The 27,441-nt window shown below is 38.1% G+C and overlaps 1 protein-coding gene across 3 annotated transcripts; it reads left to right on the plus strand.

Annotated features, from left to right (window-relative positions):
* LOC311087164 (SLIT and NTRK-like protein 3) lies at positions 1-5,352 on the plus strand. Of its 3 annotated transcripts, none has more exons than XM_084120434.1 (2): positions 1-1,047; positions 1,974-5,352. In XM_084120434.1, the coding sequence occupies exons 1-2, from the start codon at positions 1,045-1,047 to the stop codon at positions 4,638-4,640; spliced, it is 2,670 nt and encodes an 889-aa protein (XP_083976560.1). In that variant the 5' UTR covers positions 1-1,044; the 3' UTR covers positions 4,641-5,352. The 3 variants fall into 3 exon arrangements, with proteins under 3 accessions (XP_083976560.1, XP_083976561.1, XP_083976562.1); XM_084120435.1 differs by having other exon boundaries at positions 1-870; XM_084120436.1 differs by having other exon boundaries at positions 1-870; positions 1,979-5,352.
* The last annotated feature ends 22,089 nt before the right edge of the window (positions 5,353-27,441 follow it).

Below are 27,441 nucleotides of genomic sequence, written 5' to 3' on the forward strand. Positions count from 1 at the left end.
CAAGTCAACATTGTTCATTCTCAGTTCCAAAATAAGCAACATGCCCATGTATGAAGCACCACATTGTTGTGCAGTAGCAGATGGCACTATGTTTCCATGGTAACCAAATTAAGGTTTCATTAAATTGTTAGGGGCCTATATCATGAAGGATGATGAATAAGTAACCCAAGAAGCCATGTCGCTATGGGAATAGTTACAGTATTATTTAATAATACGAGTAAAGTGGCCTAAATACCGTCGTCAACGTTACGTATTCTGGGTACAAACAAACTCAACTACTTTATCGCGTAAATCAATGCAAATCTCACAAATATGTCTCACGAGAGCGAGCGTAACACATTAAATCGCGTTAAAAAGCCAAGTCAAATCTGAAACGGTGTGTCGCGCGCCGACTGCTGCCGCGTTCATATTATTCTCATCATCTCGCGCATATTTTGGAGCGTTTCATAGCAGGGCTGCAGGCGGGCGGGCGCGCGCGCTCGGTGCAATATATTTTACTTGGAAACCGAAGTCCGAGGCAGCGCCATCCTGTGATTTTATTTCCATGCCAACTTGAACCGGGTTAGTTTTTGTAACTGTTTCCAACCGAAATGTACTAAGATCTCGCACATCATCAGTCCTCACAGTGGTGCTGAACTGCAGCCTTCGCTGTCTTCACTGTTGAGCGCTCGTCAGGGGAGCGGACCTGCATCCTAAAGCAAACCTTTCTGAGACATTGCAGTCCTGTCACGTCTTCGGCTCTCCTATTTGCTTCCACCACGAGAGCGGAGAGAAGAAGAAGAAGCGGCTCAACGTTGGTGACATGGCAAGAAGCAGCATTATTTAAAGTGCTCAATCTTCTGCTCTTTTAATTCCACTGCAGCAACCTGAGTGAGTAGCGCACATTTCTGCTCAGTCAATGCCTCTGATATGGATCCGGACGCGGGCGGTGGTAAAGCCAGACAAAGGGGAATGTTAATAGATTGCATTTTAGCGCACTGGATTATCATTATGTGTTAATTATATATCTGACAGCCTAATATCATGGCATGAATCGCTCTTGGTATGGTAAGCTAATGGACAATACATTGTTTTTAGCTTCCATAAGTTCAGCTTTTTTCATGCAGTGCTTGAATGGTTTCCTTATGTCTGTATTGCATATTCAGTTCAAAGCTGGATCTGATCTGGGTCTCAGCTGGGTCTGTTCTGTCGAGAGAGCAATGTGATTATATGGGCTGGATTTCAGTTTAACTTTGTCTTTTTTTATTTTCTTTTTTTTTTATCTTGTTGGGTTTACATGGATTTGCCATATAAGAATATTATTTTTCTCATCATACTTTACCTCAAAGTACTGTAACTGCAAGAACATTTTTTTTCTGTTACCCTAAAGATTTTGCTTGCAATAATATGCTTTGCATGCATTAGTGGCGGCCTGAGGGAGCTACATTATTTCAATGACCTGTATGCACATACCCCTTCAGCAATCAATAGAACCTAGGTCTTATTAACATCACATTCCTAAGTGCCCTGCTGTGCACATTAGCTAATAGGTGCTCATGGAGGAGGGGAGAAAGAAATATTTTCCATGGAGGTCAAATTGATATTCCAGAGTCATTAGCTGATTTAGAAACTAAATCGAAACCCCTAGAGAAGCATTATGCCTTTAAATGGATTATGTCACATTTTGCATCTTCACAATATCACTTTAGTAAATGCAGCAGGCATACTTTTAAGTCAGTATTAAGCTCTGGTGCATTTGCTGACATTGGTAATTGAAGCCTTTATTTTTTATTTTGACTATATTGTTTGCAGTAAAAAGCTGCAGTCAAAGCTGCTAAGCTGCATTATGCTCCGTCATACAGTATAGATGATAGCCTCCCCTATTCTTCAGTATTATCACAACTAACTTGTCAAAAGTCAACATCTTTTGAATTGAGCAGTTGTTCTTCATCCTCTCTGTATTCACGCCACTAAAACTGTTGTATTTTTTTCAGTGCAGTGAAGGAACTCTTGAGGCTATGCACTTGCCTGCATTTGGTGAAAGCATGTTGTGGGTTACACTGCTAAGCACAATTGCACTTGGATGGACGACACCTATCCCTCTACTTGATGATTCAGAAGAAATAGACGAACCTTGCTTTGAGCCCTGCTACTGCGAAGTGAAGGAAGGCCTGTTTCACGTTCATTGTGACAGCAAAGGATTTACAAATATTAGCCAAGTCTCACAGTCATGGCTTAGACCATTCAAGCTCTACCTGCAGAAAAACTCGTTACGGAAGCTCTACTTCAACAGTTTTTTGCACTTGAACAATGCAGTGGCCATTAATCTGGGCAATAATGCCCTGCAGGACATCCATGTTGGGGCTTTCAATGGTTTGAGCTCCCTGAAAAGGTTGTACCTTCATGAAAACAAGCTGGAAGTGTTCCGGAATGACACATTTCTCGGACTGGAGAGTTTAGAATACCTTCAGGCAGACTATAATGTTATCAAGAGAATAGACAGTGGGGCGTTCCGAAATCTCCACAAACTCAGAGTGCTCATCCTTAATGACAATTTAATACCCATGCTGCCGGCGTTTCTTTTCAGATCTGTCTCTCTGACGCACCTTGACTTGAGAGGCAACCGACTAAAGACGTTGGCTTATAAAGGGATTTTGGAATATATCGGGCGCAGTCTTATGGAGATCCAGTTGGAGGAGAACCCTTGGAACTGTGTCTGCGATATCATCCAGCTCAAGGCCTGGTTGGAGCGGATTCCGTACACTGCAGTTGTTGGCGAGATCACGTGCGAGTACCCTTTCCACCTCCACGGAAAGGACCTCAGAGAGATCAAACGCGGTGAGCTTTGTCCCTTATTAAATGAAGGGGAAATTGAGTCAATTCTAGCCGTCCTACACTTACCATTCTACACAGGGAGGGCGAGGCCTACAAAGCCGTCATCTATAGTCTCCCCTAATCAAAACACAGTCTCCTCTGTGGAACAAAGAGAAAGACCTCCAAAGCCAACAAAAAGACCCAGGCCCTCAAAGACACCACCAACACCACGCAGTGTGTTCCCTAATCAGCCGCCTGTAGCCGGATACCAGACACGGCCGCCTATACCTATCATTTGCCCCATTGGATGTACCTGTAACTTGCATATTAATGACCTTGGTTTGACAGTCAACTGTAAGGAGAATGGGTTTCGGAACATTTCTGAGTTGATGCCTCGACCCTTGAACGCCAAGAAGCTTTACTTAAGTGGAAATCTCATTCAGAGAATATACAAGTCCGATTTTTGGAATTTCTCCAGTCTCGATTTATTGCACTTGGGAAACAATCAGATATTTTACGTTCAAGAGGGGGCTTTTGTTAATCTCCCTAATTTGAGAAGCCTTTACCTGAATGGTAATAGTATTGTGAAGTTAACTCTTGATATGTTCCATGGTTTGCACAGCCTTGAGTATTTGTATTTTGAGTACAATGAGATACGAGAAATCCAGCCGGCTGCCTTCAGTTTAATGCCCTCCCTGCAGCTTGTTTTTCTCAACAACAACCTCTTGCGCACATTGCCCGTGGGAACGTTTGCAGGTACCTCGCTGACACGCCTGAACCTGCGGAACAACTACTTTCATTGCCTCCCAGTCAGTGGCGTTCTGGAACACCTGCATGCTGTAGTCCAGATCGACCTAAATCAGAACCCCTGGGACTGCTCCTGTGACATCATCCCTCTCAAAGAGTGGCTGGACACGCTGAGCTTAGTGGTCATAGTTGGAGAAGTGGTGTGTAAGACCCCCGAGCTGGTCTCAGGAAAAGATTTACGCTCTCTGAATTCTGAAGTGATTTGCCCTGAGCTCCGACAGTCCTCACTGTCTCCTGCCGAATCAGATGGGCTTATCACTACATATCCCGAGGTGGGGCCGCACCCGCCGAAAGGTGCCATACCCCTCTCTGTTCTCATTCTCAGCCTGCTGGTTCTGTTCGTGTCTGCCTTCTTTGCTGCTGCAGCTCTTTGCGCATATGCTCTTAAGAAGCGTGAAAAGCTTCCCTTTAGGAAGCAAGGGGAAGTGGGCCTGGCAGGCATTCAGATGGAATGTGGAATATTCACAGAACAGCCACCAACCTTACCAGAAACTCCTCCTTCCAATCACGTGTACGATAGCATCGGTGCTCCCTCTTCGCACATGTGCAGCAACCCCGTATACAAAAGCGGACAGGAGGAGTCGGGGCAGAAGCATCCATTCTCAGAGACAAAAGAGAGCAGTTCGCACTACAGAACGCTGGTGGAGAAGGAAAAGGAGTGGACCATGGCCATCTCCAGCTCCCCTATTAACACTATTGTCAGCGTCGGCCCGCCGTGTGGTGACATTGCCGGCTTTCATGAAAATGGAATACTCTGTCCGACTGTCATTGATAGCCAAGGTCCCACACCCAAGGTGGGATTAGTGGACAGTCTTTTTGGCACAACTCCCCAGTTTAGCAACCTGCCTGACAGACACACACATCCTCCCTCAGAATATCCACATGCCAAACAGGATGCCAGACAAAAGCAAACGATCACAACCACAGGGACAAGGACAGGATGTCCTAATCAAACCCAAAGTGATTACCCTGAGCTGAGGGCTAGACTCAAAACAAAGATGGATTACGTTGATATGCTGGAGAGGTCATATCAATTCTAAGACATGTCAGATATAAGACTGCACATCCAAAATGAAAATGGTAAGATGGAAAAAGAATTCATGCGATGTAAGATGGTACGGTTTTCCCTCAAGTTGCTCTGGAGGAAATCCCTTGTTCAGATTTTTTAAAGTGCCTTCATAAGAGCAGCCAGCAATGTTGTAAATGAGTATTTTTGTATCACAGTTTTATTTATCTAAAATACATAGATTTACATTAGAAGGAAAAGGATCAACTGCTGTTTCCAGACTTTGCAATGTTGGTAAACGTGAAGCAAATTATTTGTATGAATGCAGGGCGTGCGGTCTTGGCTTTTAACTCGTTTGCATCAAAAACTTCTGAGATATTTTTTATTTAACTAAAAATTGTCTATCAGCAATAGAGATACTGCAGTTATTGTATAACTGTTAAGTGCTTTGTTGATTCTGTATTTTCAAATTGAGTAGATTGTCTTTATCTGGACTTATTGAATGGTTTTATGGACCAAGCTAAGGTCAAAACATGTAAAAGATTGGGAACTATTGATCATGTCTAGGGACGTAATTTCCATATCTCACATAGGCAAAGACAGATATGTGCATATATTTATTCTTAGATTTCAGTGTTGCAATTATTATTGTAAGACATCATGTTAAATCAGTGTATAATGATTATGCCTCTGGTTTAGCCTTCCTTGAAAAAAAATAACCCATGAATTCAATAAAGGGTGCTAAACTAAGCCAAGTTCTGCAAACTGTACCATTTTGAGTTGCAGACATGCAGATTTTGGCCTCTGCAGCATGCACACACACACACACACACACACACACACACACACACACACACACACACACACACACACACACACACACACACACAGCACTTTATCCACGTGCTTATAATATGCTTCAAAATAGATTCAATAGAACAAAATGTTTCAAACGAGACCTTATATGCTGGAAACTAGAAAATAACAGCGTGAAATTTGTCAGAGATTGCATGATATTGACACAGTCAATTTGCGAAGGATTCTGTCAGGTCACCCACATACCTGGAGGAGAGGAAGCAGAGAATATGTGCAGCATTCTTATAGCATCCTCTGCAGTCTCCAGTCCCCTGAGTGTCCATGGGAGGGCATCAGTTAGATACACCTATTCACCATGCATAAGCTGGCTTAACCTAGTTACGCAGCATTGCGTAAGGGTGAAAAATACCTTTTTTTGGCGTCATACTGTAAAAACCTTGAATAAAGCCAAACATGGAAAGAGATGAAGCTGAATATTTATCAATATCGGAAGTTCCATCATCCCGCGATTTGACATTTTTCATTTTTTTTTATTCCTCATTCGCATGATCTTTTTTCGCTTTTATAATTTCTCGTCTCATTGTATGAAATGCAATTACAAACCTCCACTTAGAGCCAGCTAAACACATATTCCCATTTTAGTCACAAAGAGCTACAGTAAACATTAAAGTAATGGAGTGTCTAAAGTATGAAAGTGTGTGCCTGATTGTTTTAGTTGCTCTCAAAAGGGTTTTGCTATTGGTCCAGCTTCTCTTGAAATTGGCCAGTCGACAAGCTGAAAGTCCAAGGACACGCGTGTGAAAGGAGGGTAACGTCAGAGCCCCGGATCTGCTCTCATCGCACTGCCCCTGTTTATTTTTGCTAATGTTGTACTTGGCAGATTCCATCCCTCACAGGCCATCCATCATTTACACAGTTGGACGTTTATAACGGCATTTCTGCTTCTAGCATACAGACCTGCTTGTCAAAGAGAGCAGCTTCCTAACCACCTTTCCTCAGTGATAATTCACAAAGCTTTTGTCCAAAGTATGAGGAGAGATAATCCTCTCAATGCCACTCCAGTAACCCTCATTATACGCCTCTGCTACCCAATCCCACAGACAGCCTGGCCAACTGATCCTGTATGCAGAGAATGCGATCGCAGGGGCAGTCAGCTGCTCTGCTACATAGTGCTCATGTGCCTCGCCAAGACAAAGTGGCATTTAACCAAGAGACCATGAACAGAGAGAAACGGGCAAATGTGAAATGACAACTTATGTTTAATGGTTGATGCAATCTAACCAGCAGTTACTTTCTTTGAGAGTATTGTGTGACTATTTTTATGGGGATGCTCCTAACATAAAGTGGCATCATTATGAGGTTAATAATTACTTCTGGAAAATGCTCTCAGTACAGCCATTTAACAAAATACTGTTATTATGAATTCTGAACACGACATATGGCGATGAATGCGAAAATGTAATGCGCCGCACCACGGATAATGTGTTCCCAACACGTAAATGAGCCACAAAGTACCTGCAGAATTTTCAATGGGATGCAATTAGTCAGCAAACGGTGTGTGCCGTTGCTCTCTGACATTTGCATTTTTACCAGAGACTGTGGCCTTTTCCTCTGGCTGTCACGCCTGTAATGTGTCTGCTCAGACATGCCGTCAAAACCCTTGCCCCTTGGGAAATTCAGGGACACCATAGTGCAGGCAGTTGTCATTTTACTTAGTTGAAAAGCTGGACAGCTTGGACATGGTTCAAGTGTTCCACTGTCGTCAATGCTGTTCTTTTTCCAAAATTTATCACAGAGCAGAAAAATATGAAAAAATTTGCACTGACTTGCATTTAGATGCGCTTCTCTTTAAGAACTAGGCATGTTATTGTTCTGAAAAACCTCAGCGAACGCCTTTCTAATACTGATGATACCTTTCTATATTGACCAATATTTCTGCGGTATTGTTTTGGGTGATATTTGCTGCATGTGGTTTGTGCTTTAACCTTTCAATATATTGAAGTTGCTTTTTTTTTTTTTTTTTTTAAGAAATAATAATAAGAATGTATAAGAATGTGCTTGAAAGGGACAGGCAGCGACAGAGAGAGAAAATGGAAAGGTTCTTTAGAAACCAATCACGTAGCTTAAGTCGTTAGATATAAGATATTACACAGGTCACTATTTTATTGAATCAATTTAATCCCTAGTGATCACTATACTTTACTATACTATACTATACTATACTATACTATACTATACTATACTATACTATACTGTAAAATGGCAACTGCCATTTGTCACTCTAAAGAACTGTCATCTAATCCTTACATTTTGTTTTGGTGGTGTATTTAGGTTTATTCAGTGAACATTTCTGATTCGAATAAAATTTAATTGTTTAGACCGAAGCTCATTTTTCTAGTAGGGATGCAAAATGTATCTGTACCATACTGGTGCGGCCATTATATTAATTTTCAAGAATCAATGAATATTGGATATTGAATGAATATTTAAATGTCATTTCCTTTTTTTCATATTATATTAGGCTCTAAGTGAGTGTCAGATGATGGCAATGGTTAATCTTTAAAAACACAAATTTAATAACACTCTTAAATAGATTTTTATTTGTGAATGAATGAATATTCATTTCTCTTACTATACATTATGTTGTGATGCCTAAATTCACTTGTAGAATTGGAAATGATTTTTATTTATTTATTAATATTAATATTGCCATTTATCAGTTAATATAAAAAATATTTTCCTACTTATTATCAGTCAGAATTGTCATTTTGAGGTGTCTCTGTTTAGTATGTTTTCAGTGTACTTTTCTTATACACTACAGTATCATTTTTTTCCCGCATTCGCATGTCACTCTGTGGCTCACATCTACCAGATTGTCAGATCAGCTCAGAAACCCTGATTGAATAATAGATTGTGGTTGCTGGTATAGGAAATGATAAGAAAATATTACTTCACCGCACACTTCTCTAAATGTACAGCCGGTGCAAGACCAGGCTCGTGTTTTGTATGCTGTACAGGATCAATCTCTGTTTGAAGCAGCTTTGACACCATACTGAGAGCTTTGTCTTGGGAAAAGAGAGTAGGATGCTGTCAAACCAGATTTTTTTTTGTTTCTCCTCCTTTACCTTTCTTTTTTCATCTGGAATTAAACTCTGCCAGCAAGGAGAAAAGTTGTATTTTAGTGTCTGACGAGTGACTTTTTATGCCCAATTTTACAGCACAGCGGTGCTGATACAGTTAGTGTGATCTGGTTGTTCCCTGTCCATGGTGCTGAATTTCTTTTGTGCAGAGGATAGAGAAGGTATCAGCAAGACGTTCTGCAAGGCTCTGTGCTGTGCTGTGCTGTGCAGCTTTTGCGGTGTGCTATTTCCTGCAGTGGGAGCTGTTTTTATGCATTTGAGGATGAATCTAGAATCTAGTACACTGTGATGCAGCAATCTGCGCCATTTCTTAAGTCCACCATCTGTTGTAGTTCTTGGACATTTATGGGAGATCTGTCAGTGTAATTGTGTGTTTGTCTTGGCTGAGAGGGCATTGATCTGACCTACGGCATCTAACGGAACACCAGTCACTGTCTCAGTAATTGCAGGTTTTCATTAAGAAAACTTGATCAGCATGCGAGGGGGAGACGAAATGAAAACAAAACACCTTATATGTGGTATTTGTTTATTTGAATTGAATTGATTTGAATTTCTATATTTAAACGTTTGAAAGTAATGCTTTTTATCTCTGATATCTGCCAAAGGGTTTATGGGAAATCACTATATTACAAAAGAGGTTTCTTGGAACTTTAGACAGCATGGAATGCTTTTAAACGGCACTTTATTTTTAATTAGGCCTATCTATTATTCTCAATGGAGAATTTTGCTGATCATATTTTTTTTTTTTTTCCCAGCAGCATGTTTCCTGGAAATATCTCTCACCTAGCAAATTCCTAACATCTTCCTTAATCTTATATAAAGGGAGAAAGAGAGAGACATGCAAGCACAAAGCGATTGTGTGATTGAGTGATGATTTTTATTATGCTAATATTAAAATGCTGAAGTCTCCACAGAGATTACACTTGTGTCAGAGTGAGCTGCTTTGGGCAGGGGGGAACTAAATTTGGAAAGCAAACATAGAAGCAGGTGAAAAAATAAAGCAGAAAAAAGCTCAAATGAACAAAGGAAGCTCTTTGTTTATTAATCTCCTATCCACGTTTCATGTCCTACTCAGTCAGTTATGATATAAAATTATGTTAGAGATCATGTACATGAAACGAGAGAGTGAGTCCTTGATGTGATAGTGTTGACGTGGATGACGGCAAATATAGTGCGCAACAGTCCGGAATTCCGGAAGTAAAAATCCCATTCATTTTCTCCATAGAGGAATTTATTTCGAGCTATAACTTACAAACCTTTAAAGACAGACCCACTGTGAGATTCAAGGTTGTTAATTGATGGTATATGCTTTTGTTTTTAAATTGTGTTCAGAAATAGTTTTGTGTTCAGTGGAATTCCTGGTGAAAAACTACATTACCCATGATTCTGCAGAGAAATCTCCACCAATCAGAGAATCAAGATAAGCAAATCTCTCCAAAAGAACGCTTTAGCACCTTCCCACAAGCATTCATGGGGACTGTAGTTCTTTCCCTCATTAAAGGAGTCATGAATTGAGAAATCTAATTTTCCTTGATCTTTTCATATATACAAGAGGTCATTGTCCTATAAAAAAAAATATCCTGTAAGTTTCAGAACTCAAAACTTCCTAGTTAGTCCAAAAACAGGATTTATTCAATTTTATTTTTATTTTATTGAAACTGCCCAAATGACTAGTTTTGGATTTTGTCACATTATGATGTAATAGTGTGGCAAAAAAAAAAAATCAATGCCTACTTCTACATCATCGCCTCTTTAGCCCCACCCACCGATTCACCCATGTCATGTAGGAATAAATACTTCTTACATATATTTTATTTATATATAAATCTAAATAATTTATATTAGATTTATATTCATATATAAATCTTATGTTATATGTATATATAAATCTGAGATGCAAACACAGGATTACTCCAGCAACAAAATGAAAGAGATGCCTTTGAAGATTACAAGACCTTTTCCAGTGCCAAGCTGTGGAAAAACAGTCTTTGCATTGCCTTTATTGTGATCATATTAAGGAAGTGTAAACTTTATTTTAACGAAGATTCCAGATCGCGTCAGTAAGACATTTGTTTGCTTAATTTTACTGTGGATTCGTTTTTAACAAGACTCAGTTCAATGCAGGCTTTTTCAGCATGAAAATAAAAGATGACGCAGATCCAACTATATTGGATCTGACAGCAATGTCACAACACACAAGTATGAGTAACTATGTTTTTACCATGTGTCATTATTGCTTTGTCTGAAACAGATTTGATATGTACTATTTACTATATAAACTGTATGCTGAAGTCAAACAATGAATAGTTGTGAATAGGCTAGGCCTATGTAGAGCATCGCATGACCAAACTGGAACCCTGGTCTCATCACATTGACAGTGTTAACAGCAGTATCAACTGACGCCGATATCTATGGACTTTTAAGGTAATCAGCTAGATCACTTTGTTACCGGCGTTTTATTCTATTTAAATATTTAAACATTAGTGTGAAGAAGAAAAATTACAAAACTTTTAGATCTCAATCTGCATATGCGAGGGACATTGGTTATGCTCATCTTTGTTACCCAATCATAGTGGGCGTTTACTTCCAACTCTTGAATGTGACGCCCATCAAAACGGAGTGTTTGAAAGAGAGAGTCAAAACCAGGAGAGAAAATAGCTTATTACTTCTAGGATGTTTTTTGATGTAAAAATAACATTATAAGTGGGCCTCAGAGAGGGATTATTTTTAAATCCCTATGGGTATTTTTATGAATAGGAAAAATACTTCCAGAACCAAGGCCACTGAAAAAGTGGACGGGCACTGTTGCACTCTTTTAGGAAATATCTAAACAGCGTGATTGACCAATCAGAATGAAGTATTCCAGAAAGCTGTTATATAAAATAATATACTGCAGTAATGATGGAATTCAATTCACAATATAACACTAGTTTCCATAATAAGCTAATTACAAAAGATTCCACTGAGCTAGATAAGACCATAACTAGCTAAATGTAGCCTACAGTGCAACATTTTAATTATTAAATCTCATGTCAGATTGACAGAAATAGTTTCGCTATCTTAATGTTTGTATAAGCAACCTGAAGCTATGTAGTGTTTCTGCATGATAAGACATAACAATAATAAAGAGCGTTTTTTTTTATGTTTTATATTGGATGCAACAATATAATTACAAAGAGAGCATAATTAGAGTCTTGTGCCCTACCACCTCAAGAATATGCCGCTTCAATTTCTTTTTCAGTCAATCCCAAACCAATCAAAATATCTGCGGAGAGGCATATCCACTCTCTGTTTTTTCTCCCCCCTCCATTTTCCCTCGTTTAAATGAGAGTGCTGACCCCATTAGATAAAAAAAAGAAGAGAAGACAGACTGCGTTCATTTTGAGAAGAGTGATTAATTACAGATGTTTCTGAGACAATGAAATATAGATCATACCGACTGGGACTCCAGCCGGGTTTACTCAGTGTCAGGCTCTTCCAATTTTGATCAGAAGGAAAGGAATTTATTGCCGAGCTCTTTGGCACAGGTTTTTGTGATCATTAACATTCTCTTCAAAGGCTTGCAAAAAAGCATAGCCTACTAACCACACACACACACAAAAAAAAAAATCCACCTAAAAAGGGAGAGAAGGAAAGCTGTGACTTAATGTGATGTGTTGTGGTAGATTTATCTAGATTTTTTTTTTTTTTTTTTTTTTTTGCAGAGTGTTGCAACTCATTTGGAGCTTGTGTGGCTTGTGTAAATGCCGTTCTGAAATTAAATCTCTAAACCACATCCTTTGGTCGACAGATGCACGAGAGAACGAAATGGAAACGAGAGGATGTGCGAAGGAAAAGGCGAGAGAAGATATACTTTGCATGGCTGAGATAAAGGACAGATCATTAGTCAGGGCTCTTAATATAACTGCAGGAACAGGAGAGAATGGCACTGCCAGTTTTTAGACATTTGGGATCTATTTCCATTTTATGTGTACTTATTTCATAACTATCTGCAGATGTTAAACATTATGTTAATGAAATGTGTAATTTACTTTTACACTGATAACATGACTTGGGTTAAGCTAAATTAAACATTTTTAATTTCTCCTGGAAAAACAATGACTTATATAGTCCACCTGCATTTTTGAACATTTCCAGAGGAAACATTATGCCAAAAAAGCAATTTATTATATGACAAAATGCAAATTGTCATAGACACAACTCTAGCTATTAATCAGATGTAAATGGAATAAGTTATTATTTTAAATAGCATATACATAAGTGGACACTTTAAAATTAGCTTCATGCAGGGTTCGCTTTTTTCTTTTTTCAAAAAAATAATAGATAGATAGATAGATAGATAGATAGATAGATAGATAGAAATGTATCAAAGTTTCCACAAAAAGATTAAGCAGCACAACTGTTTTAACATTGATAATAATAATAAATGTTTCTTGAGCTCTAAATCAGCATATTAGATTTATTTTATATTTATATTAGATATTTTTTTTCTTTTTCTTGAAGAAATAAAGTCATACAGGTTTGGTACAGCATGAAGGTGAGTAAATCATGACAGAAATTTAATTTTTGGGTGATCTATCCTTTAAAGGAAACTAGAAAGCTTTTGCTGTATGAACTGCTGTCTGACTATTATAATATCTGACCAGTTAAAAAATAAAAAGCTATTTGTGGGTTAACAGTAGTTTGGGAAGTGTAAAGTCACCAAGAATAATGTTTATTATTTTAAAATACTTTTTCCTTGCACACATATTTTTTTTTATACATTAATATTTAATCAAAAACATTAACTTTTAACCCTAACATTTAACACTTTACAACAACATCTCTTCTCCCATGACGTGTGCAATGACGGGACAATAGGCGGGACAGGGCAGGAAAATAATCTCTCCCCTCCATCAATCTGTCACTCTGTGCAATTAGCAAATGTCAACAATACAACGATCTAATCAATTTCCAATGGATAAGATTTTTTTCTCATTTGCGTTTCAGTCGGATATACATCACAATAGGGAAGAACTGCAACTTATTCAATATAATATAAGACGATTGCAGCTTCCGTTTAACGATAATAACTCTATGATCTTCCGTTTGTAATTCATAAAAAAAAAATCCAACCTTGAAATTCCAAGGATTACAGTCTTTTTTTAAGTGAATTATAGTACTATATTACATTACATACTATAGTGGAATTATGGATTAAAACACCAATTCTCTAAATATCCAGTTTAATGCCAGTAAATCTGCTCATGTAATTTATTTTTGCAAGTCTAGGTTAAATTCAGTGGAGTGAGCAGGAGTGACACCGTAAAGTAAAGTAGTTTGCTTGATGCCTTCAGAATGTTGATGACGGTTTGTTGGTGTCAAGGGATGAGTTTGCAGACTTCATAATGAGAGTGAGAAGATTCACCATACACTCATTAGTACCGTAGTGAAAGGAAATTTTGTACAGTGGCAAAAAAAAAAAAAGTGCACAAGCTTGTCCCATAACGCTCCAATAAAAGCCTAATGATTTCCTCAGTTGTAACACAGGCAGAGTTTAGTGGTCTCCATTATGAGGCTTTTTCATTTCCTCAGAGGAGGGCAGGTTATTGTTCACATCACTAGTCTCAATTCCAGAACGGTTAGTTTCAGAGAGCCCAGCGGCTTCAGGGAGTCTTCTCCGCTCTTAGGCTCGCTGCCAATTGTCTCTTAACTCTGACTGCTGGAATAACACCCTCACAGTATCAATTATTCCAGTCTATTTCCCAGTCTGACACTCGCCATTATCCTCTCAGATATCATCGCTGTCATTGAAATGGAGCCACGGCGGAAGCGTTTGTCTACCTGGGAATTTGCGCCTGCTCATCCCTGACATGGAATGGATGCACAGATGTCACATTAAAATGATGGCTCATCTTTCGTGACCCACGTGTTATATAGCCCATCTTCTGCAACACGGGCCCCCGTCGTAACACGAAGGGCTTCTACTTTGTCTAGACTCTTGAAGACGGAGGAGGGCTCAGATGGCCAAATCGATTTCGCTTCAATAAGGTGCTCACACGCATGTCACAACAGTGATATTCAAATTCTTTTTGAAGTGCTTCGCTCGCAGAGGAAGCTCTGTACCCAACACCGCATTCATTCGCTCACCCGTGAATGTGGAGGAAAAAATGATCCGTGACTAAGCACAATCTCTTTGATTTCAGCGTGGAGGATTCTGGGAATTCACTTAGACCAGATGAATGATATGCAATGTTTTTTTCTTCTTCTTGTATGATCGAAATTGCGTTCAGATCAATTACAAAGAGAGGCCTTGAAGTGATAAGCACTTTTTTACTGTTAAGTTTGCCCTGGTTAAACGTACACACCATCAAACGTGGGTCTGACCTTGGCTAGCGCACATGAAAGAGAAAATGACAGTGGCGGCTGTATGATAGGCAGTGGTGCTGTCTTCTGCAGTCTCTTATTTAGGCCCAGTCCCCGAAGTCATTTGCAAGGATAATTAGAGAGGTACATGAATTGTATCTGCAGAGCTTCTCTCCCCGTCCTTAATAAAATATGAAGTTTTTAATGACAGTGTGGTGTTATGCACCATTCATTATTCATCACTTTACGTAACCTTTATGTAAGTCCTAAATTAATCGGAACTTCAATAAATTTGAGGGACGGAATTTTGAAGGTTTCACAGTAGTTATTGATTGCGGGTTCTGATTCGGAATGGGACAGCCCTAAGGAAATGAAGAGGATGAGCAAACATGAAAGGGAGTCCTGTGCACAAGCACATCGTAGATGAAAACGATGAGATCAATCATTCAGTGGTATTTGTTCATGTGCTGGATACATAATCTGTTCCGTACAGATTAAAAGAGATTATAGTTGTAGATCGGTCGTGTTTCAAAGCGCCGTACCTGGTTAACGGATTTCATGGCTTTGCAGAGATAGAGAGTGCGAATTTGCATTTCCCTGAAAACAACACAGGGAGAGCGTGTTGTTTTAAGGGAATTAACCTTTGATGTTAATGAGGCACATTTCCAAAGCACATTTCAGCAGCCATATCTGAACTCTCCACTGCACGCTATCAGCTAGCATCAGTTGCTGCAAAGCAAACTGTTCTCTCAATCTCCCTCTCTCTCCACAAGGCCACTAGCCAGGTTTCGTATCCCATGAGACCAAGAGGGAAGAGTTCACTGAATTATGGATGTTTTACAGTGCCAGGAATTCTGCTGAAATCTTCTGCAAATAAGCTTTAAATCACTGCAGTGTCAACGCAGATTACCTCGAAACCACTGAAATGCTTAAAATGCAGCCAAAAACTCAACAAACCCAACAAGTACAACGGGGCAATTCTGCGGACAATGCAGCAATGGAGGCAGAAAGGAAAATAGCATGTTCAGATGGGTCTTTATATTATGCTAATACTAATTTGTTTTTGTTTTTCAAGGAACTTAAGGGGGCGTTCACACTGACAGTGATTAAAATGTTGGAGGTCGCTGAGCTGTTGGTTTTGACTGGGCGTTCCTATTGCCGCGGTACTATCTGCATTCCCATTGGTCGTTGCCCTGTCCTGTCGCTGCTCGTTTGCATAAAGTTGAGCTCATGAGAATAGATGATGTATGTTTGCTTTGTCTCTGTGAATCACTGTTTATTTGTGGCTGGTTAGCATGGCTCTGTTGACCCTTGCTGGTAAATGTCGTAACTTCATCTTTCTCCATTAATGGCCATTTATGTTTTAGGCCAAATATAAACATACAATAATTTATTCTAATAGATATTTTAGTAGTGCCCAATTAATTTTTAGATGTTTGTAATTGGATGTGAAATATTTACACTATTTTATACATTTATTTTATACACTATCACATATTATATCACCAGCCAAGTAGGCCTAACTGTTTGTAAGATAAATGGAAATGCTAACGTATAGCTCTTTAGGTATTAAAGGCCTCCTTAGTTTGCACCAAATAAACCATTAATAGGATTTATTGATCACAAAAAAGAGAGGGAAAAGTAAATGAGGTTTGGTTGGACCTTTAGCGCACAGTGTCATTTTGAGCTCCCTGTATTCAAACTCTAAGCTTGCCTCAAATCACTAGAGTAACAGCTGTGGTTGTTTGCTAAAGGGAGCTAACCCAACAGCTATACCTCAACCTGAGCTGTCGCTACAGACCTCTGTGGCCCATTGTTAGACAGACAGCTGCAATCTGTTCCTGCCAAAGGCCAGTTTTTATTCTTCTTATTGGGTTTGGTCTGAGCTCTCTGGGTTACACCTCTGCATCCCTCTTCCTCTCTCAACACACTGAGGTTCCAGTTAAAGGGATAGTTCACCCAAAAACGAAAATTCTGTCATCATTTACTCACTCATCATGCTGCAACTGAAGAAAACACATGCAAATAGAAAAAGCAAATTAAGAAAACATCTTTATCAGTTTGACACATGTGCTGCAAATACTTACAACGCAACCAAATACAGAAACGCGCTGCAAAATGGCACAAAGCTCAACTGCTGCAAAGAAAACATATGCAAATAGGAAAAAAAAAAAAAAACGTGCAAATTAAGAAAACATCTTCACCAGTTTGACAACACATGTGCTGCAAATGCTCACAATGCAACCAATACAGAAACACGCTATAAATAGCACAGAAATGTTGCAAGGGGAACCCAACAAGTGACGAACCTGGCTGGGACCGCATTTTGTTCAGTGTCTAGTCATCAGTGGTGTTGTCGATGACCTAAAAGGTGAGTTTTTTGTTTAATTTTAACGTCTTGATCGTATGTGTGTTGTGAGTATTTGCAGAGCGTTTCTGTATTTAGTTGCGTTGTATTCGCAAAATTCTGTCTGGTACTGATAAGCCAATATTTTTTTTTCATATTATGGCTGAAATCTCTTCTGTGAGCACTTAACCTCATAAAAAAAAAAAAAAAAGTATTCCTGTTCCTTTAATCCTCCCTTGTCTGGCTTATGCTACTCTGAGCAATGCCTGAACTTTGTATTTTTGAGCACTTCTTGCGTTGTTTTTGCCTCTTCGCGATGACTCGCTTAATTTAGTCCTAATTTGTAAGTCGCTTTGGATAAAGGCGTCTGCTAAATGACTAAATGTTAATGTGATATCTGATAATTGGCTGATATAACAATTCTATACTATTTTGTCTAAATAAATGTAAAAAATGAAACAAGAACATGTTTTTTAAATGCTATAGGTGAACTCAGTCAACCAAAATGTAATTTAATTTAATTTAATTAAAAATTATGCATCCTTATTTCTTAGACCAATAGGAGAGTTTATAGAACATTTCTTTAATCATTTCTCTGGCATCTGAAATATGACTGAATATGTGCAATAAAGCATTCTGCCGCCAGAGCAAATGGGAACATATTGGTGCTAGGAAAGAAACTTTTTTTTTTTTTTCACTGCTGCAATGCAGAGAAAGATCCATCAAGACTGTACTTGATATGTCTGTTTGGTATATTGTTTATGCCTATTTCATCATCATGGCCACCACCACAGTGATTGCATCATCTCTTGCACTGAAACATTTGAACCCCCAGAATCCAGTAGAATTTCCCTTAGGTATTCAGCGTGAGTTTGACTGCAGTCCTTATTTCAGTATTTATATTTTTCGATTTCATTTCAACACTCAAACAGATTAGTGAGAGAAAGAGAGAGAGATAGTGAGCGTGTGTGAACATCTCATATCATTTGGCTTAATAAATGCAATTCTGTTCCAAAGTTTCAGCACAGCCGAGTGTCAGAGAGAGTGTGCTATTAAGCATTGTGAAGTTCAGAGAATTCCATGAGTTGCTTCACACAATGGCTTTCATCTAGATTAATTGAAAATGACTTCGGCTGAGTACAGCCTTTGCAGACACAATGTCTGCTCGGTGCTGTAATTATTATCCGTTGATTTGGACCATGCTGTACAATTTACTCTTTCTCTTCTCTTTTTTTCTCCTATCCATTATTGTTGTTTGGTAAAGTAGAAATACAATTTCACAGCTCAGAGGCTGGGTCAGGACTGGAATTATGATTAATAATATTCCACTGAAAATGATTCAGTTCTCTGTGTTGGTGAAAACTAATTACTCTTCTTAATTGTACAAAATATTGCCTCACGAGACATGGAATATTAGAGGAAAAACAAAAGACATGCACAAGCATATTACCCAAGTTTCACCCAGCGCATTGTAATGACCTCACATAGGCGTATCGGTGGTGTGCAATTATTGATAATTCAAGAGAAATTCCTATTGAATTATTCAGAAACAGACTCACAGCTTTCATTTAAAGCTGTCTGCTTTATGGTCCCTGTTCCCCATTCAGATAATTGAGCCAATCCATTTGGCTTGGTATGGTGATAAAGTCCTCTGTGCTTGCGAGTTCAGTTATGACACTTGAGTTATTAATTAAGCATCTTAAATTTGGTCATTGACTGTAATGCAAGGCAGTTAAATTGCCAACAGAATCCAGTTGCACATTGTGTCAATTTACATGAAGTTAAAAGACTTTTGTAAATGCATTATCTTTCCAACTTCTGCCCTATAGCTCATCCCTAGTTATTCTTCCCCTTCGACAATACACTGAGGGAGAATAATCTGATCCTTTACAGAAGGAAGCACCGTTTATTTATCACATGACCGCTGTTGCTTGGCAACCCAAAGCCTTCGGTTTATCCACCAGCACAAATAATAAATCCATTATACAGAAAAGCAAAGTAGCCTCCAACAACAGACATACAACTCATTCATCCATTTCCTATTGCAACAGAGCCTCTTCATTTATTATTTGATATCGAATTATTTATTAACAATGAATCCATCATCTATCTATCTATCTATCTATCTATCTATCTATCTATCTATCTATCTATCTATCTATCTATCTATCTATCTATCTATCTATCTATCTATCTATCTATCTATCTATCTATCTATCTATCTATCTATCTATCTATCTGTCTATCTATCTATCTGTCTGTCTGTCTGTCTGTCTGTCTGTCTGTCTGTCTGTCTGTGTATATACAACAAAAATTAATGATGCAACATTATGCAAAAATGTTTTCACATTTTTACTTAAATTTGCACTCCATATTCCATATGAGAAAGCAGAAACAGATTTGTGATAACTTAGCAAATTTATTAAAAATCAAAAATCGAAAATTACTCCAGTCTTCATTGATCCTTCAGAAATTATTCTTATATGCAGATTATGTGCTCAAGAAACGTTTCTTCTTACTATTAGCAATGTTGAAAGCAGTTATGCTACTTACTATTATTTTAGATACCGTAAAAATTATTTTCCCCCCAGAATTCTGTCTGTCTGTCTGTGTGTCTGTACGTACATATGTACAGTATGTGTTGATGTATCCCATTTTACCCATATCCCTGTGAAAGGCCAAAAGATGATAGATAGATAGATGTAAGATTGTATGTAAGATCTCTCTGTACACAATGAATAAATGTTGTCAATGCAGTTCATCTTATCAAATCAACAAAATGAGTTTTCTGTATAAGAACCTCATAGACACCTGTGAACCTGAGAGCAATCCAGACTCTTCCAATATCTGATAAGTGAGAAACAATAGCTTTCTCTAGATACAATCTCTCTAAAGTGTCCACTTGATTTTTTAGATTGCCCCTGTGCTATCTGCTGCCGGACTATCTTGAGATCCTGTCACCAATGCAGGTGCATTGTGGAAAAAACAGAGGCTATCTGTGGTAATCTGTAAAAAATACCTCTGAATGTGGGGTGTATATTGTGTTCTGCCACTTCAACAGAGACAGAGAAAGTGATCCAGATTTTTAATGTTTTAGACTTCCCAGCACATTCTCTTGTACTGGGCTGCACACATTCAGAAATGCGATCGAATGTGACCTTTTTTCCTACACAGAAGTGGGAGTATGATTTTGAAGAGTTTATCTCAAAGCCTTTGACTTGATTACTCAAGCTGTGTTGTTTGTGCTTGCAGGCATCATAAAAGACAGAGAAACCCACAAAATAGCAGTATGAGAGCTGCTATTCATGGTGCAGAAACACAGGTTAATGACAGAGCTAAAATGTGTTTTTTTTATTTTTAAATGTGTTTTATTTGAAATAAAACCATTAAACCGGCTGCCTGTGACATAACATTTTAAAATGTTCTAGTTTTATATTCTTAGCCAGAATTTCTAGCAAGCAATTCTTCAAAACGTGCCAGTAAGCAAACTAAGATACTACCCAGACGACCTTGGCACAGAGCGGGCAGAGAGCAGACTCATCTTTGTGTGTGGTCACTGGCTGTGAATGTATTCAAGGTTGGAGGACCAGATCGTCAAGTGTGGTGCTTACAGGAAGGTGCGGGAAGCCCTTAACTGTGACCGAGTATCTCTAAAGACGCTAATTTGAAATAATGCCTAGCACCTGTATTTCATTCATGTATTGTTTTCCTCTTCCGTAATGATGTGGGTTGACGTTGTCCTCGTGACCGTCTGCCTGCAGTGATTAAAATAATGATCAATCACAGTGCACTGGATGGGCCCTCATCACGCTCACATTCCCACTGGGGCTCGAACACATTGAGGAGAGCGGTTGATCCATTCACTAATGATTCAGAGCAGAGTTAGAGTCAAGACTCATTACAATAACAGATGATGTGCTCTTTGATGACATGGAATTGCTCCAAGGAGTAGTTATTGAAGAAGCCCTCACTGAAATTAACGGTGAGAAGCTGTGTTTGTGCTGGCAAAACAAGTGCAACATAAAACCTGTGTACATTCCCGACTCCTCCACTTATTCTCCATCACGCATTCAGCCATGAAACTTCCATGCCTGCAGTTTCTCATATTTGTCAAAGGAATAGCTGGTTTCTAATGTTTAGGCATAGGAATGGCAAGTATTTTAATAATTTTAGTTTGATTTTGATTTCTCTTAATGATTCAGATTCCTTAACAGCCCTATTAACATTTGTTTTTGTGAGTAAGAAATATTTGGAAAACAGAAATGCGATTTTGATGCCAATTGCTGGAAACAATAATATATGTAAACCAACAAAGAACAAAGAAATGTGTTCATATAAATTTCCTTCATTCCTTTATTATTATTATTTTTAGCGCAATTTTCCAACGGACAAAATTGCGATTGTTAACTCATGATTTCTGTTCTGTCTGTGCGCACCAATCTTGCACTTCTATCTCCTCCTCAACCAGACCACCTAGAGACTTCGGGTTTTCGGCATTATGTTAAGGAAGGTCTAATCTCGGGAACGCACACAAAAATCTCTTAGTGTTGTGATCCCATGACGTCAGAAAATTGCGCTAAAACACTCACTGAGTTTTTATTACTTGTTTTTTTTTAAATACCACTGATTTTTATCTTTAAGCCTCAAGTACAACATACTTTAACACAGTATCCGATCTTAGTTACTTTTTATTATTTATATACTATTATTAATATTTTAAATTAGCTTTTATTTTTATCATTCCTCTTTTCATTTTAAGATTAGTTTCATTAACTTTATGTGCTTTTGTCATTTTTATCATTTTTTTTATATTTACATTTATATTTATTTTTATTTTCATTTCAGTTTTTTTTAGTTTCTGTAATTTTAGTACTTCAACTTAAACGAAAATTAGAAATGTATATTATCTATATAATATTATAAATCATATAATATTTACATTTTTGCTTTATTTAAATGACAAAATTATTTTTTTATATTTTTAGTACATGGAGTTAGACATGATGGAACTAGTTGCGATTCGTGTGATTGATTCAAAATAACCGGCTCATTAGACTCATTGCCTCAGGAATTGGACTCCACCAGTCAAACTGTATGGTTTTGATTCACTAACAAAAATTGGCTCATAGGATAGCCTGGTTAAAACCAGACCATTCTCAGCAGTAACTGAGTTTATGGTCTGGCAAAGCTTCATTAATAACTCATTTCCAAAGGGGCGTCACCAACAGACGTCGCTCAAAAGCCTCTGGGCGCAATTGGATAGACCTAAAACCAATCAGAGCGATCGTCATCGTGTAAAGCCATATGCTGCGTCCCATTTCGCCTAAGTTACACTACGCCATAAAAGTACGTACTCTTTTTGTGAAGAAAAGGTATTTACTTTTGAATGTGTAACGTTAGCAAAAAAGTAGGCAAGCTTTGAGACATACTACTTCTGTCAATCATCTTGTCACAGTTAAAATCCTCTATTAAATCTAATTTAATTTCCTACCGTTTCGGAGAGAAATGTAGTAGCACGTTCATCTGCCAGTGGGTCTTTCATGGAGACTGTCCTTATGTGTTTGCAATTTGAATATAATAATAATGCATTTAAAAGTTCACCAACGGACGTCGCTCAAATGCCTCTGGGCGCAATTTCCACTGAAACAGGAAGCTAAGGCGGGACATATTGAATGGCTCCTCCCCCTTTTCAAATAGCCAATATCGTGTAGTTTACCTCACAGACTGCAAGTCGTACTTGACAATCCGAGCGCTGATGATACGTTGGATTCAATAGTAGAGGTGTGAATAAATTCTTGCCATTTCATTCTTAACCAACGTACAGATAGAAAACGGAATAAAACTTGAGTGTTTGAGCAGCTGAACACACATCTAGAACCCAATTTGTCTGTGATGTGTCAATGGTCGTTTTGCCCAGGTGGTATTTATAGCATAGGGGGCAGGACGCATTAGATTCTAGAGAGCATTTGATTGGACAGAAGATGTGATGAGAAACTGAAGTCCGCAGTGATGTCATAAAAATCCTTAATCCATTTTAGCGGAAGAAAGAGACTGTAAGTTTTGAATGCTTATATCTCCTAAATGCGCATTTTGTCATTGTTTTGGAACATATCAGCTTATTCATAACCTTAGGGATAACATATTCATACTAAAAACTAAAAAACTTAAATTTTGATTTCAGGGGGCATTTAAATATTGGAACACTATCAGAATATTTTAGTACAATTTGCATCTGCATTGAAAGAATGTGTTTACAGATGTGAATGTCATGAAAATGAATCGGTTCATTGTATTGTTTTTCTGTGATGGGATTGGCCATCCGTCCATGATGTCCCGAGACGCTGAGATAGGCTCCAGCATCCCTGCGACCCTGCAGAGGATAAAGCGCTTTGGAGAATGATTGGATGAATGTATTGTTTTTTTAATGGAACAAGACCTGGTTCTCAGTTTCCAACCTGATGTTTAAAACAAGTGATGTTGTTGGATAAATAGCCAGTTCATGTAGAAGGCTGAAATGTGGGTGACCAAATCCGGCCAAAGTGGCAGTTAATGCATGCTAATGGTAGGCTTAAAGTATGCCTCGTTCATGCACTTTCTACATCAGCATTTCCTTCCATATTCACTATCACTAGCTCTCTCTTAAGTGCTTTTATTTTTTTTATTTTATTTTTTTGCAGGCAAAGTGTGTGGAGCTCTAAGCTCCTCATGGCTGCAGCATATGCAGAACGATAACAAACAAATCTGCTATAAATTCTACAAACCATTTATGAATCACTTTGGAACTGCATGTATTACATAAAACATTTCCCATATCAGAGCATTAAATAGATAAACCCAGAAATTTACAAACCAACTCTGCCTGAAATTCAGCTCAGCACAGAATCTGAAAAAAGTGTGTGTGTGTGTATATATATATATATATATATATATATATACAGTATATATATATATATATATATATATATATATATATATATATATATACACCCTGCTATCTCTTGCCGTGTCGGGGCGGAGTGCGTTTCTGTGTGTGTACAGCTGTGCAGCTTCTGTTTAGACTCGACTCCAGGGACGTCGCTTGACAGTAATCCTACTCCAGCCCTTTCAAACACACTTACAGCTACAGTGTACGATACAAAAACAAAGAAATGCTTCAAACTCAAAATCGATTGTGACTATAAATAACGCTAACTAGCCATTTGTTAGGGACGCATAAGTGGAAGACATCCCTCACCTAGCCTGTTCAATCAATAGGCTCTCATTAATGTTATCCATCGTCATTATCATCTTGCTGTTAAGTGCAAGGCTTAACCTTACATGAGCGTGAAGTTCCTCATGATTGCATATGTTTCAATTGCATCTCTGCACTTCTGCCATTAGTAATTCATGAGCTTCTCTTTTATGAATTGAGCTGGGAAAATGGAGGACGTAAAACCATTTCTCTGCATTTTTCATATTCTGTGTCAAAGTAATTAGGACCGCTGTATTTAAAGCAAAAAAACTTGGTATCACGTCCTCCAGGGAAATGAGAACAAACAGGAAGCATTTTTTGTGTGTGTGCAACTTCCATATTTATCTCCTTACTATCTGAGCGTTTATGCATTTAAAATAATTAAACTATTTTAATGAAGCTCAGCATGCAATAACAGTCTTGGAGTGTTTAATTATTTTAATAGTTTTGATTCCACTGTAATTCTTCACAACGCTCATCAATGGTGAATTATATCTTCCGTTTATTACAAGCTGTAATAGCTCATTTTGCAGAGTCATAGCGTAACCATAAATAAAGGTCTTCTTATGTTGTTTTTGAGTGTGCTTTAAAGACATCTACTGATGCCTATGGGCTTTGAAAAGAAAACTGATTTGATTTTGACTAATAAAGCATCTGCATGCATCCTTTCAAAGATGAAAGAACTTGTTTACCTTGGTTCATTAAATCTAGGACATTATTCATTTGCAGTATCATACAGGTGGTGAAGTAAATACCAGACATAATTCAGTTCCATATTTAATTACGTATAATGTAAATTAATATGACATAATTATAATGGAAATTTATCCTGAAAGCTGGCAGTCGCTTAGTGGGAAGAGATTTACACCATGACTGCAGCTTAGAGAAACGGGGCTTTAACTATTTTCTGACACAATTATATTGTACTACTTTTTGACATAATAATGTGGGCTATGAGTCATCACTGTTAATTAATGCTTGACAATGGTCGATGTTGTATTGCACTGCAGGACGTCGGAGCATTCATGAGGTATTAGACAAAGCGTTCTCCAAAATACTCACTTTTAAATAAGCATTCATTTGAAACAGATCAAACTGTGAGAGACAGTGAAAAGAGCGCGAGCCACAGCTCCAGTGTTGAGGAAAAGGCCTGTTTTGTATGTACAGACACAGAGCTCATTACAGAAGAGGCAGAAGCCAAATCCTTCAGTGCCCGTAGGCAGGGATTTACCGAGGAGGAGATAAAAGCTGGTTCATGATCGCAATAGAAGTACATGCTTGGTCACTGCACTTAAACACTTCATTGTTTTGGCATTCAGTTGAAATAGTGCTTTGACAGAGCTGTGTGTATACAATTGTTTCTGTCAAATCACATCTCTGTTCTCATTATAGAAAGGAGTTTTGCTGTTGCTGCGAAGAAAGTAAAACACATCGGCGGGCCGACTAAGTTGGGAAGCTGTAAGTGGGAATTTTACACGCTTCGAAGCGATCGTTGTCAACACCTTCTATGTGGTTCGCAATTGCTTCTAAAATGTGTGACCTCCAGCTGCATGAACACAATTCATTAGCACAATGCAAGGGCATCACTGAAGGCTTCTGTTTAAAGTAGCAGCAAAAAATCATTTTGATTCATATTCTTGAGTATGTAGCTGTGCATTCATGTGGGCAAAGTATAACAAGCGATTTTGCAGTACTAACAAAATCAGTCTCCGCAGCACTTCCTTTTCTACTGTATGCATTGACATCGATTCCTAGATGCATTTGATTTGCTCCCCTTCATTTACTTTAATTGTGCAAGCTGTTTGACATTCCCCGAAGAGTCAAGAATTGTGAGGAATCCGGCGAGAAATATATCAAGGCTAGACTGCGTACATGACAGATATTCTTGTTTGACTGCGCTGACTTTGTAATCCCATGAAAGTATAACTACCTGGAGGCTGCACTTGTGTAGGCTGGTATACATTTTCTTGATGTCTGATTACAGAATTACTAAAAATCAAACCTCAAGGGGTGTGGATGGGACGTGAGCAGCAAATAAACAAATACAAATATCCTCTTAATAACTTTCCGGGGTTCTGTTGTTTCCCAAATTATGTTTAATATCAAGAAGATTGAGTATGCAGATACACTGTATACTGCAGAGAGCAGAATATGGAGTGGTGCTCATTACGTATCCCTCACCAGTCTAGCGTTTAATATTTGTAGAACATTGTAAAATGACGAAAATTAAACTGCTCGGATTCATTAGCTCTATGTGTTGCAGCAATAAGAAAGTAATTAAACCACTGCAGGCATTATGATGCTCCAGTTAAGAAAGAGGCCAAGTCTTTTGAATTTGTTTGTGCTGTCATGAAAAATGGATCCGCAGATTTTTTTATAATGTTGTTTTAGATTGGCAAGAGCCGTAATGTCGCTTTTTAACCTCTCACAGATTTAATTAAAAATATTGTATATAATTGCTCAAATATATGTCCTGATCACCCTGACTCAAATTTTTCTCTTATTCAATTTGTAAAGAACTTACAAGATTCTTCATCAAATTTACAAAGCAATGAGAAAGGCAGCAGCAACACTCTCAGAGAGCAGAAAGCAAAAATACAGAAAGAAATGAGGACATGAATTTGTGCTGTACAAGAACAGTGCATCATATTTCCAAGCAAAGTCTTATTGGTTTGTTTATTGAAGCTGGTGGAAAAACTCATTTTATGGATAGTAATAAACCTCTCTCTTTATTGAATACACAGATCAATTATAGACTGGGGAATCAAAACTGTAATCTTTTTTCCCCTCCTGTGAGCACAGACCCACAATTCTGCTTCGGCTTATGACAAACAAAGGAACCTCTGTCTAGGAGTTTTATTTCAGAGTCCAGATATAAAAGAATACTATGATAATTTTTTTTTTTTATTATTGAATCCTTTTTGTCTGTTTATTTAAAAATAAATATTTATTTTTT

Source organism: Abramis brama (assembly GCF_963993115.1).
Source record: "Abramis brama genome assembly, chromosome: 7".
Lineage (NCBI taxonomy): Eukaryota > Metazoa > Chordata > Actinopteri > Cypriniformes > Leuciscidae > Abramis > Abramis brama.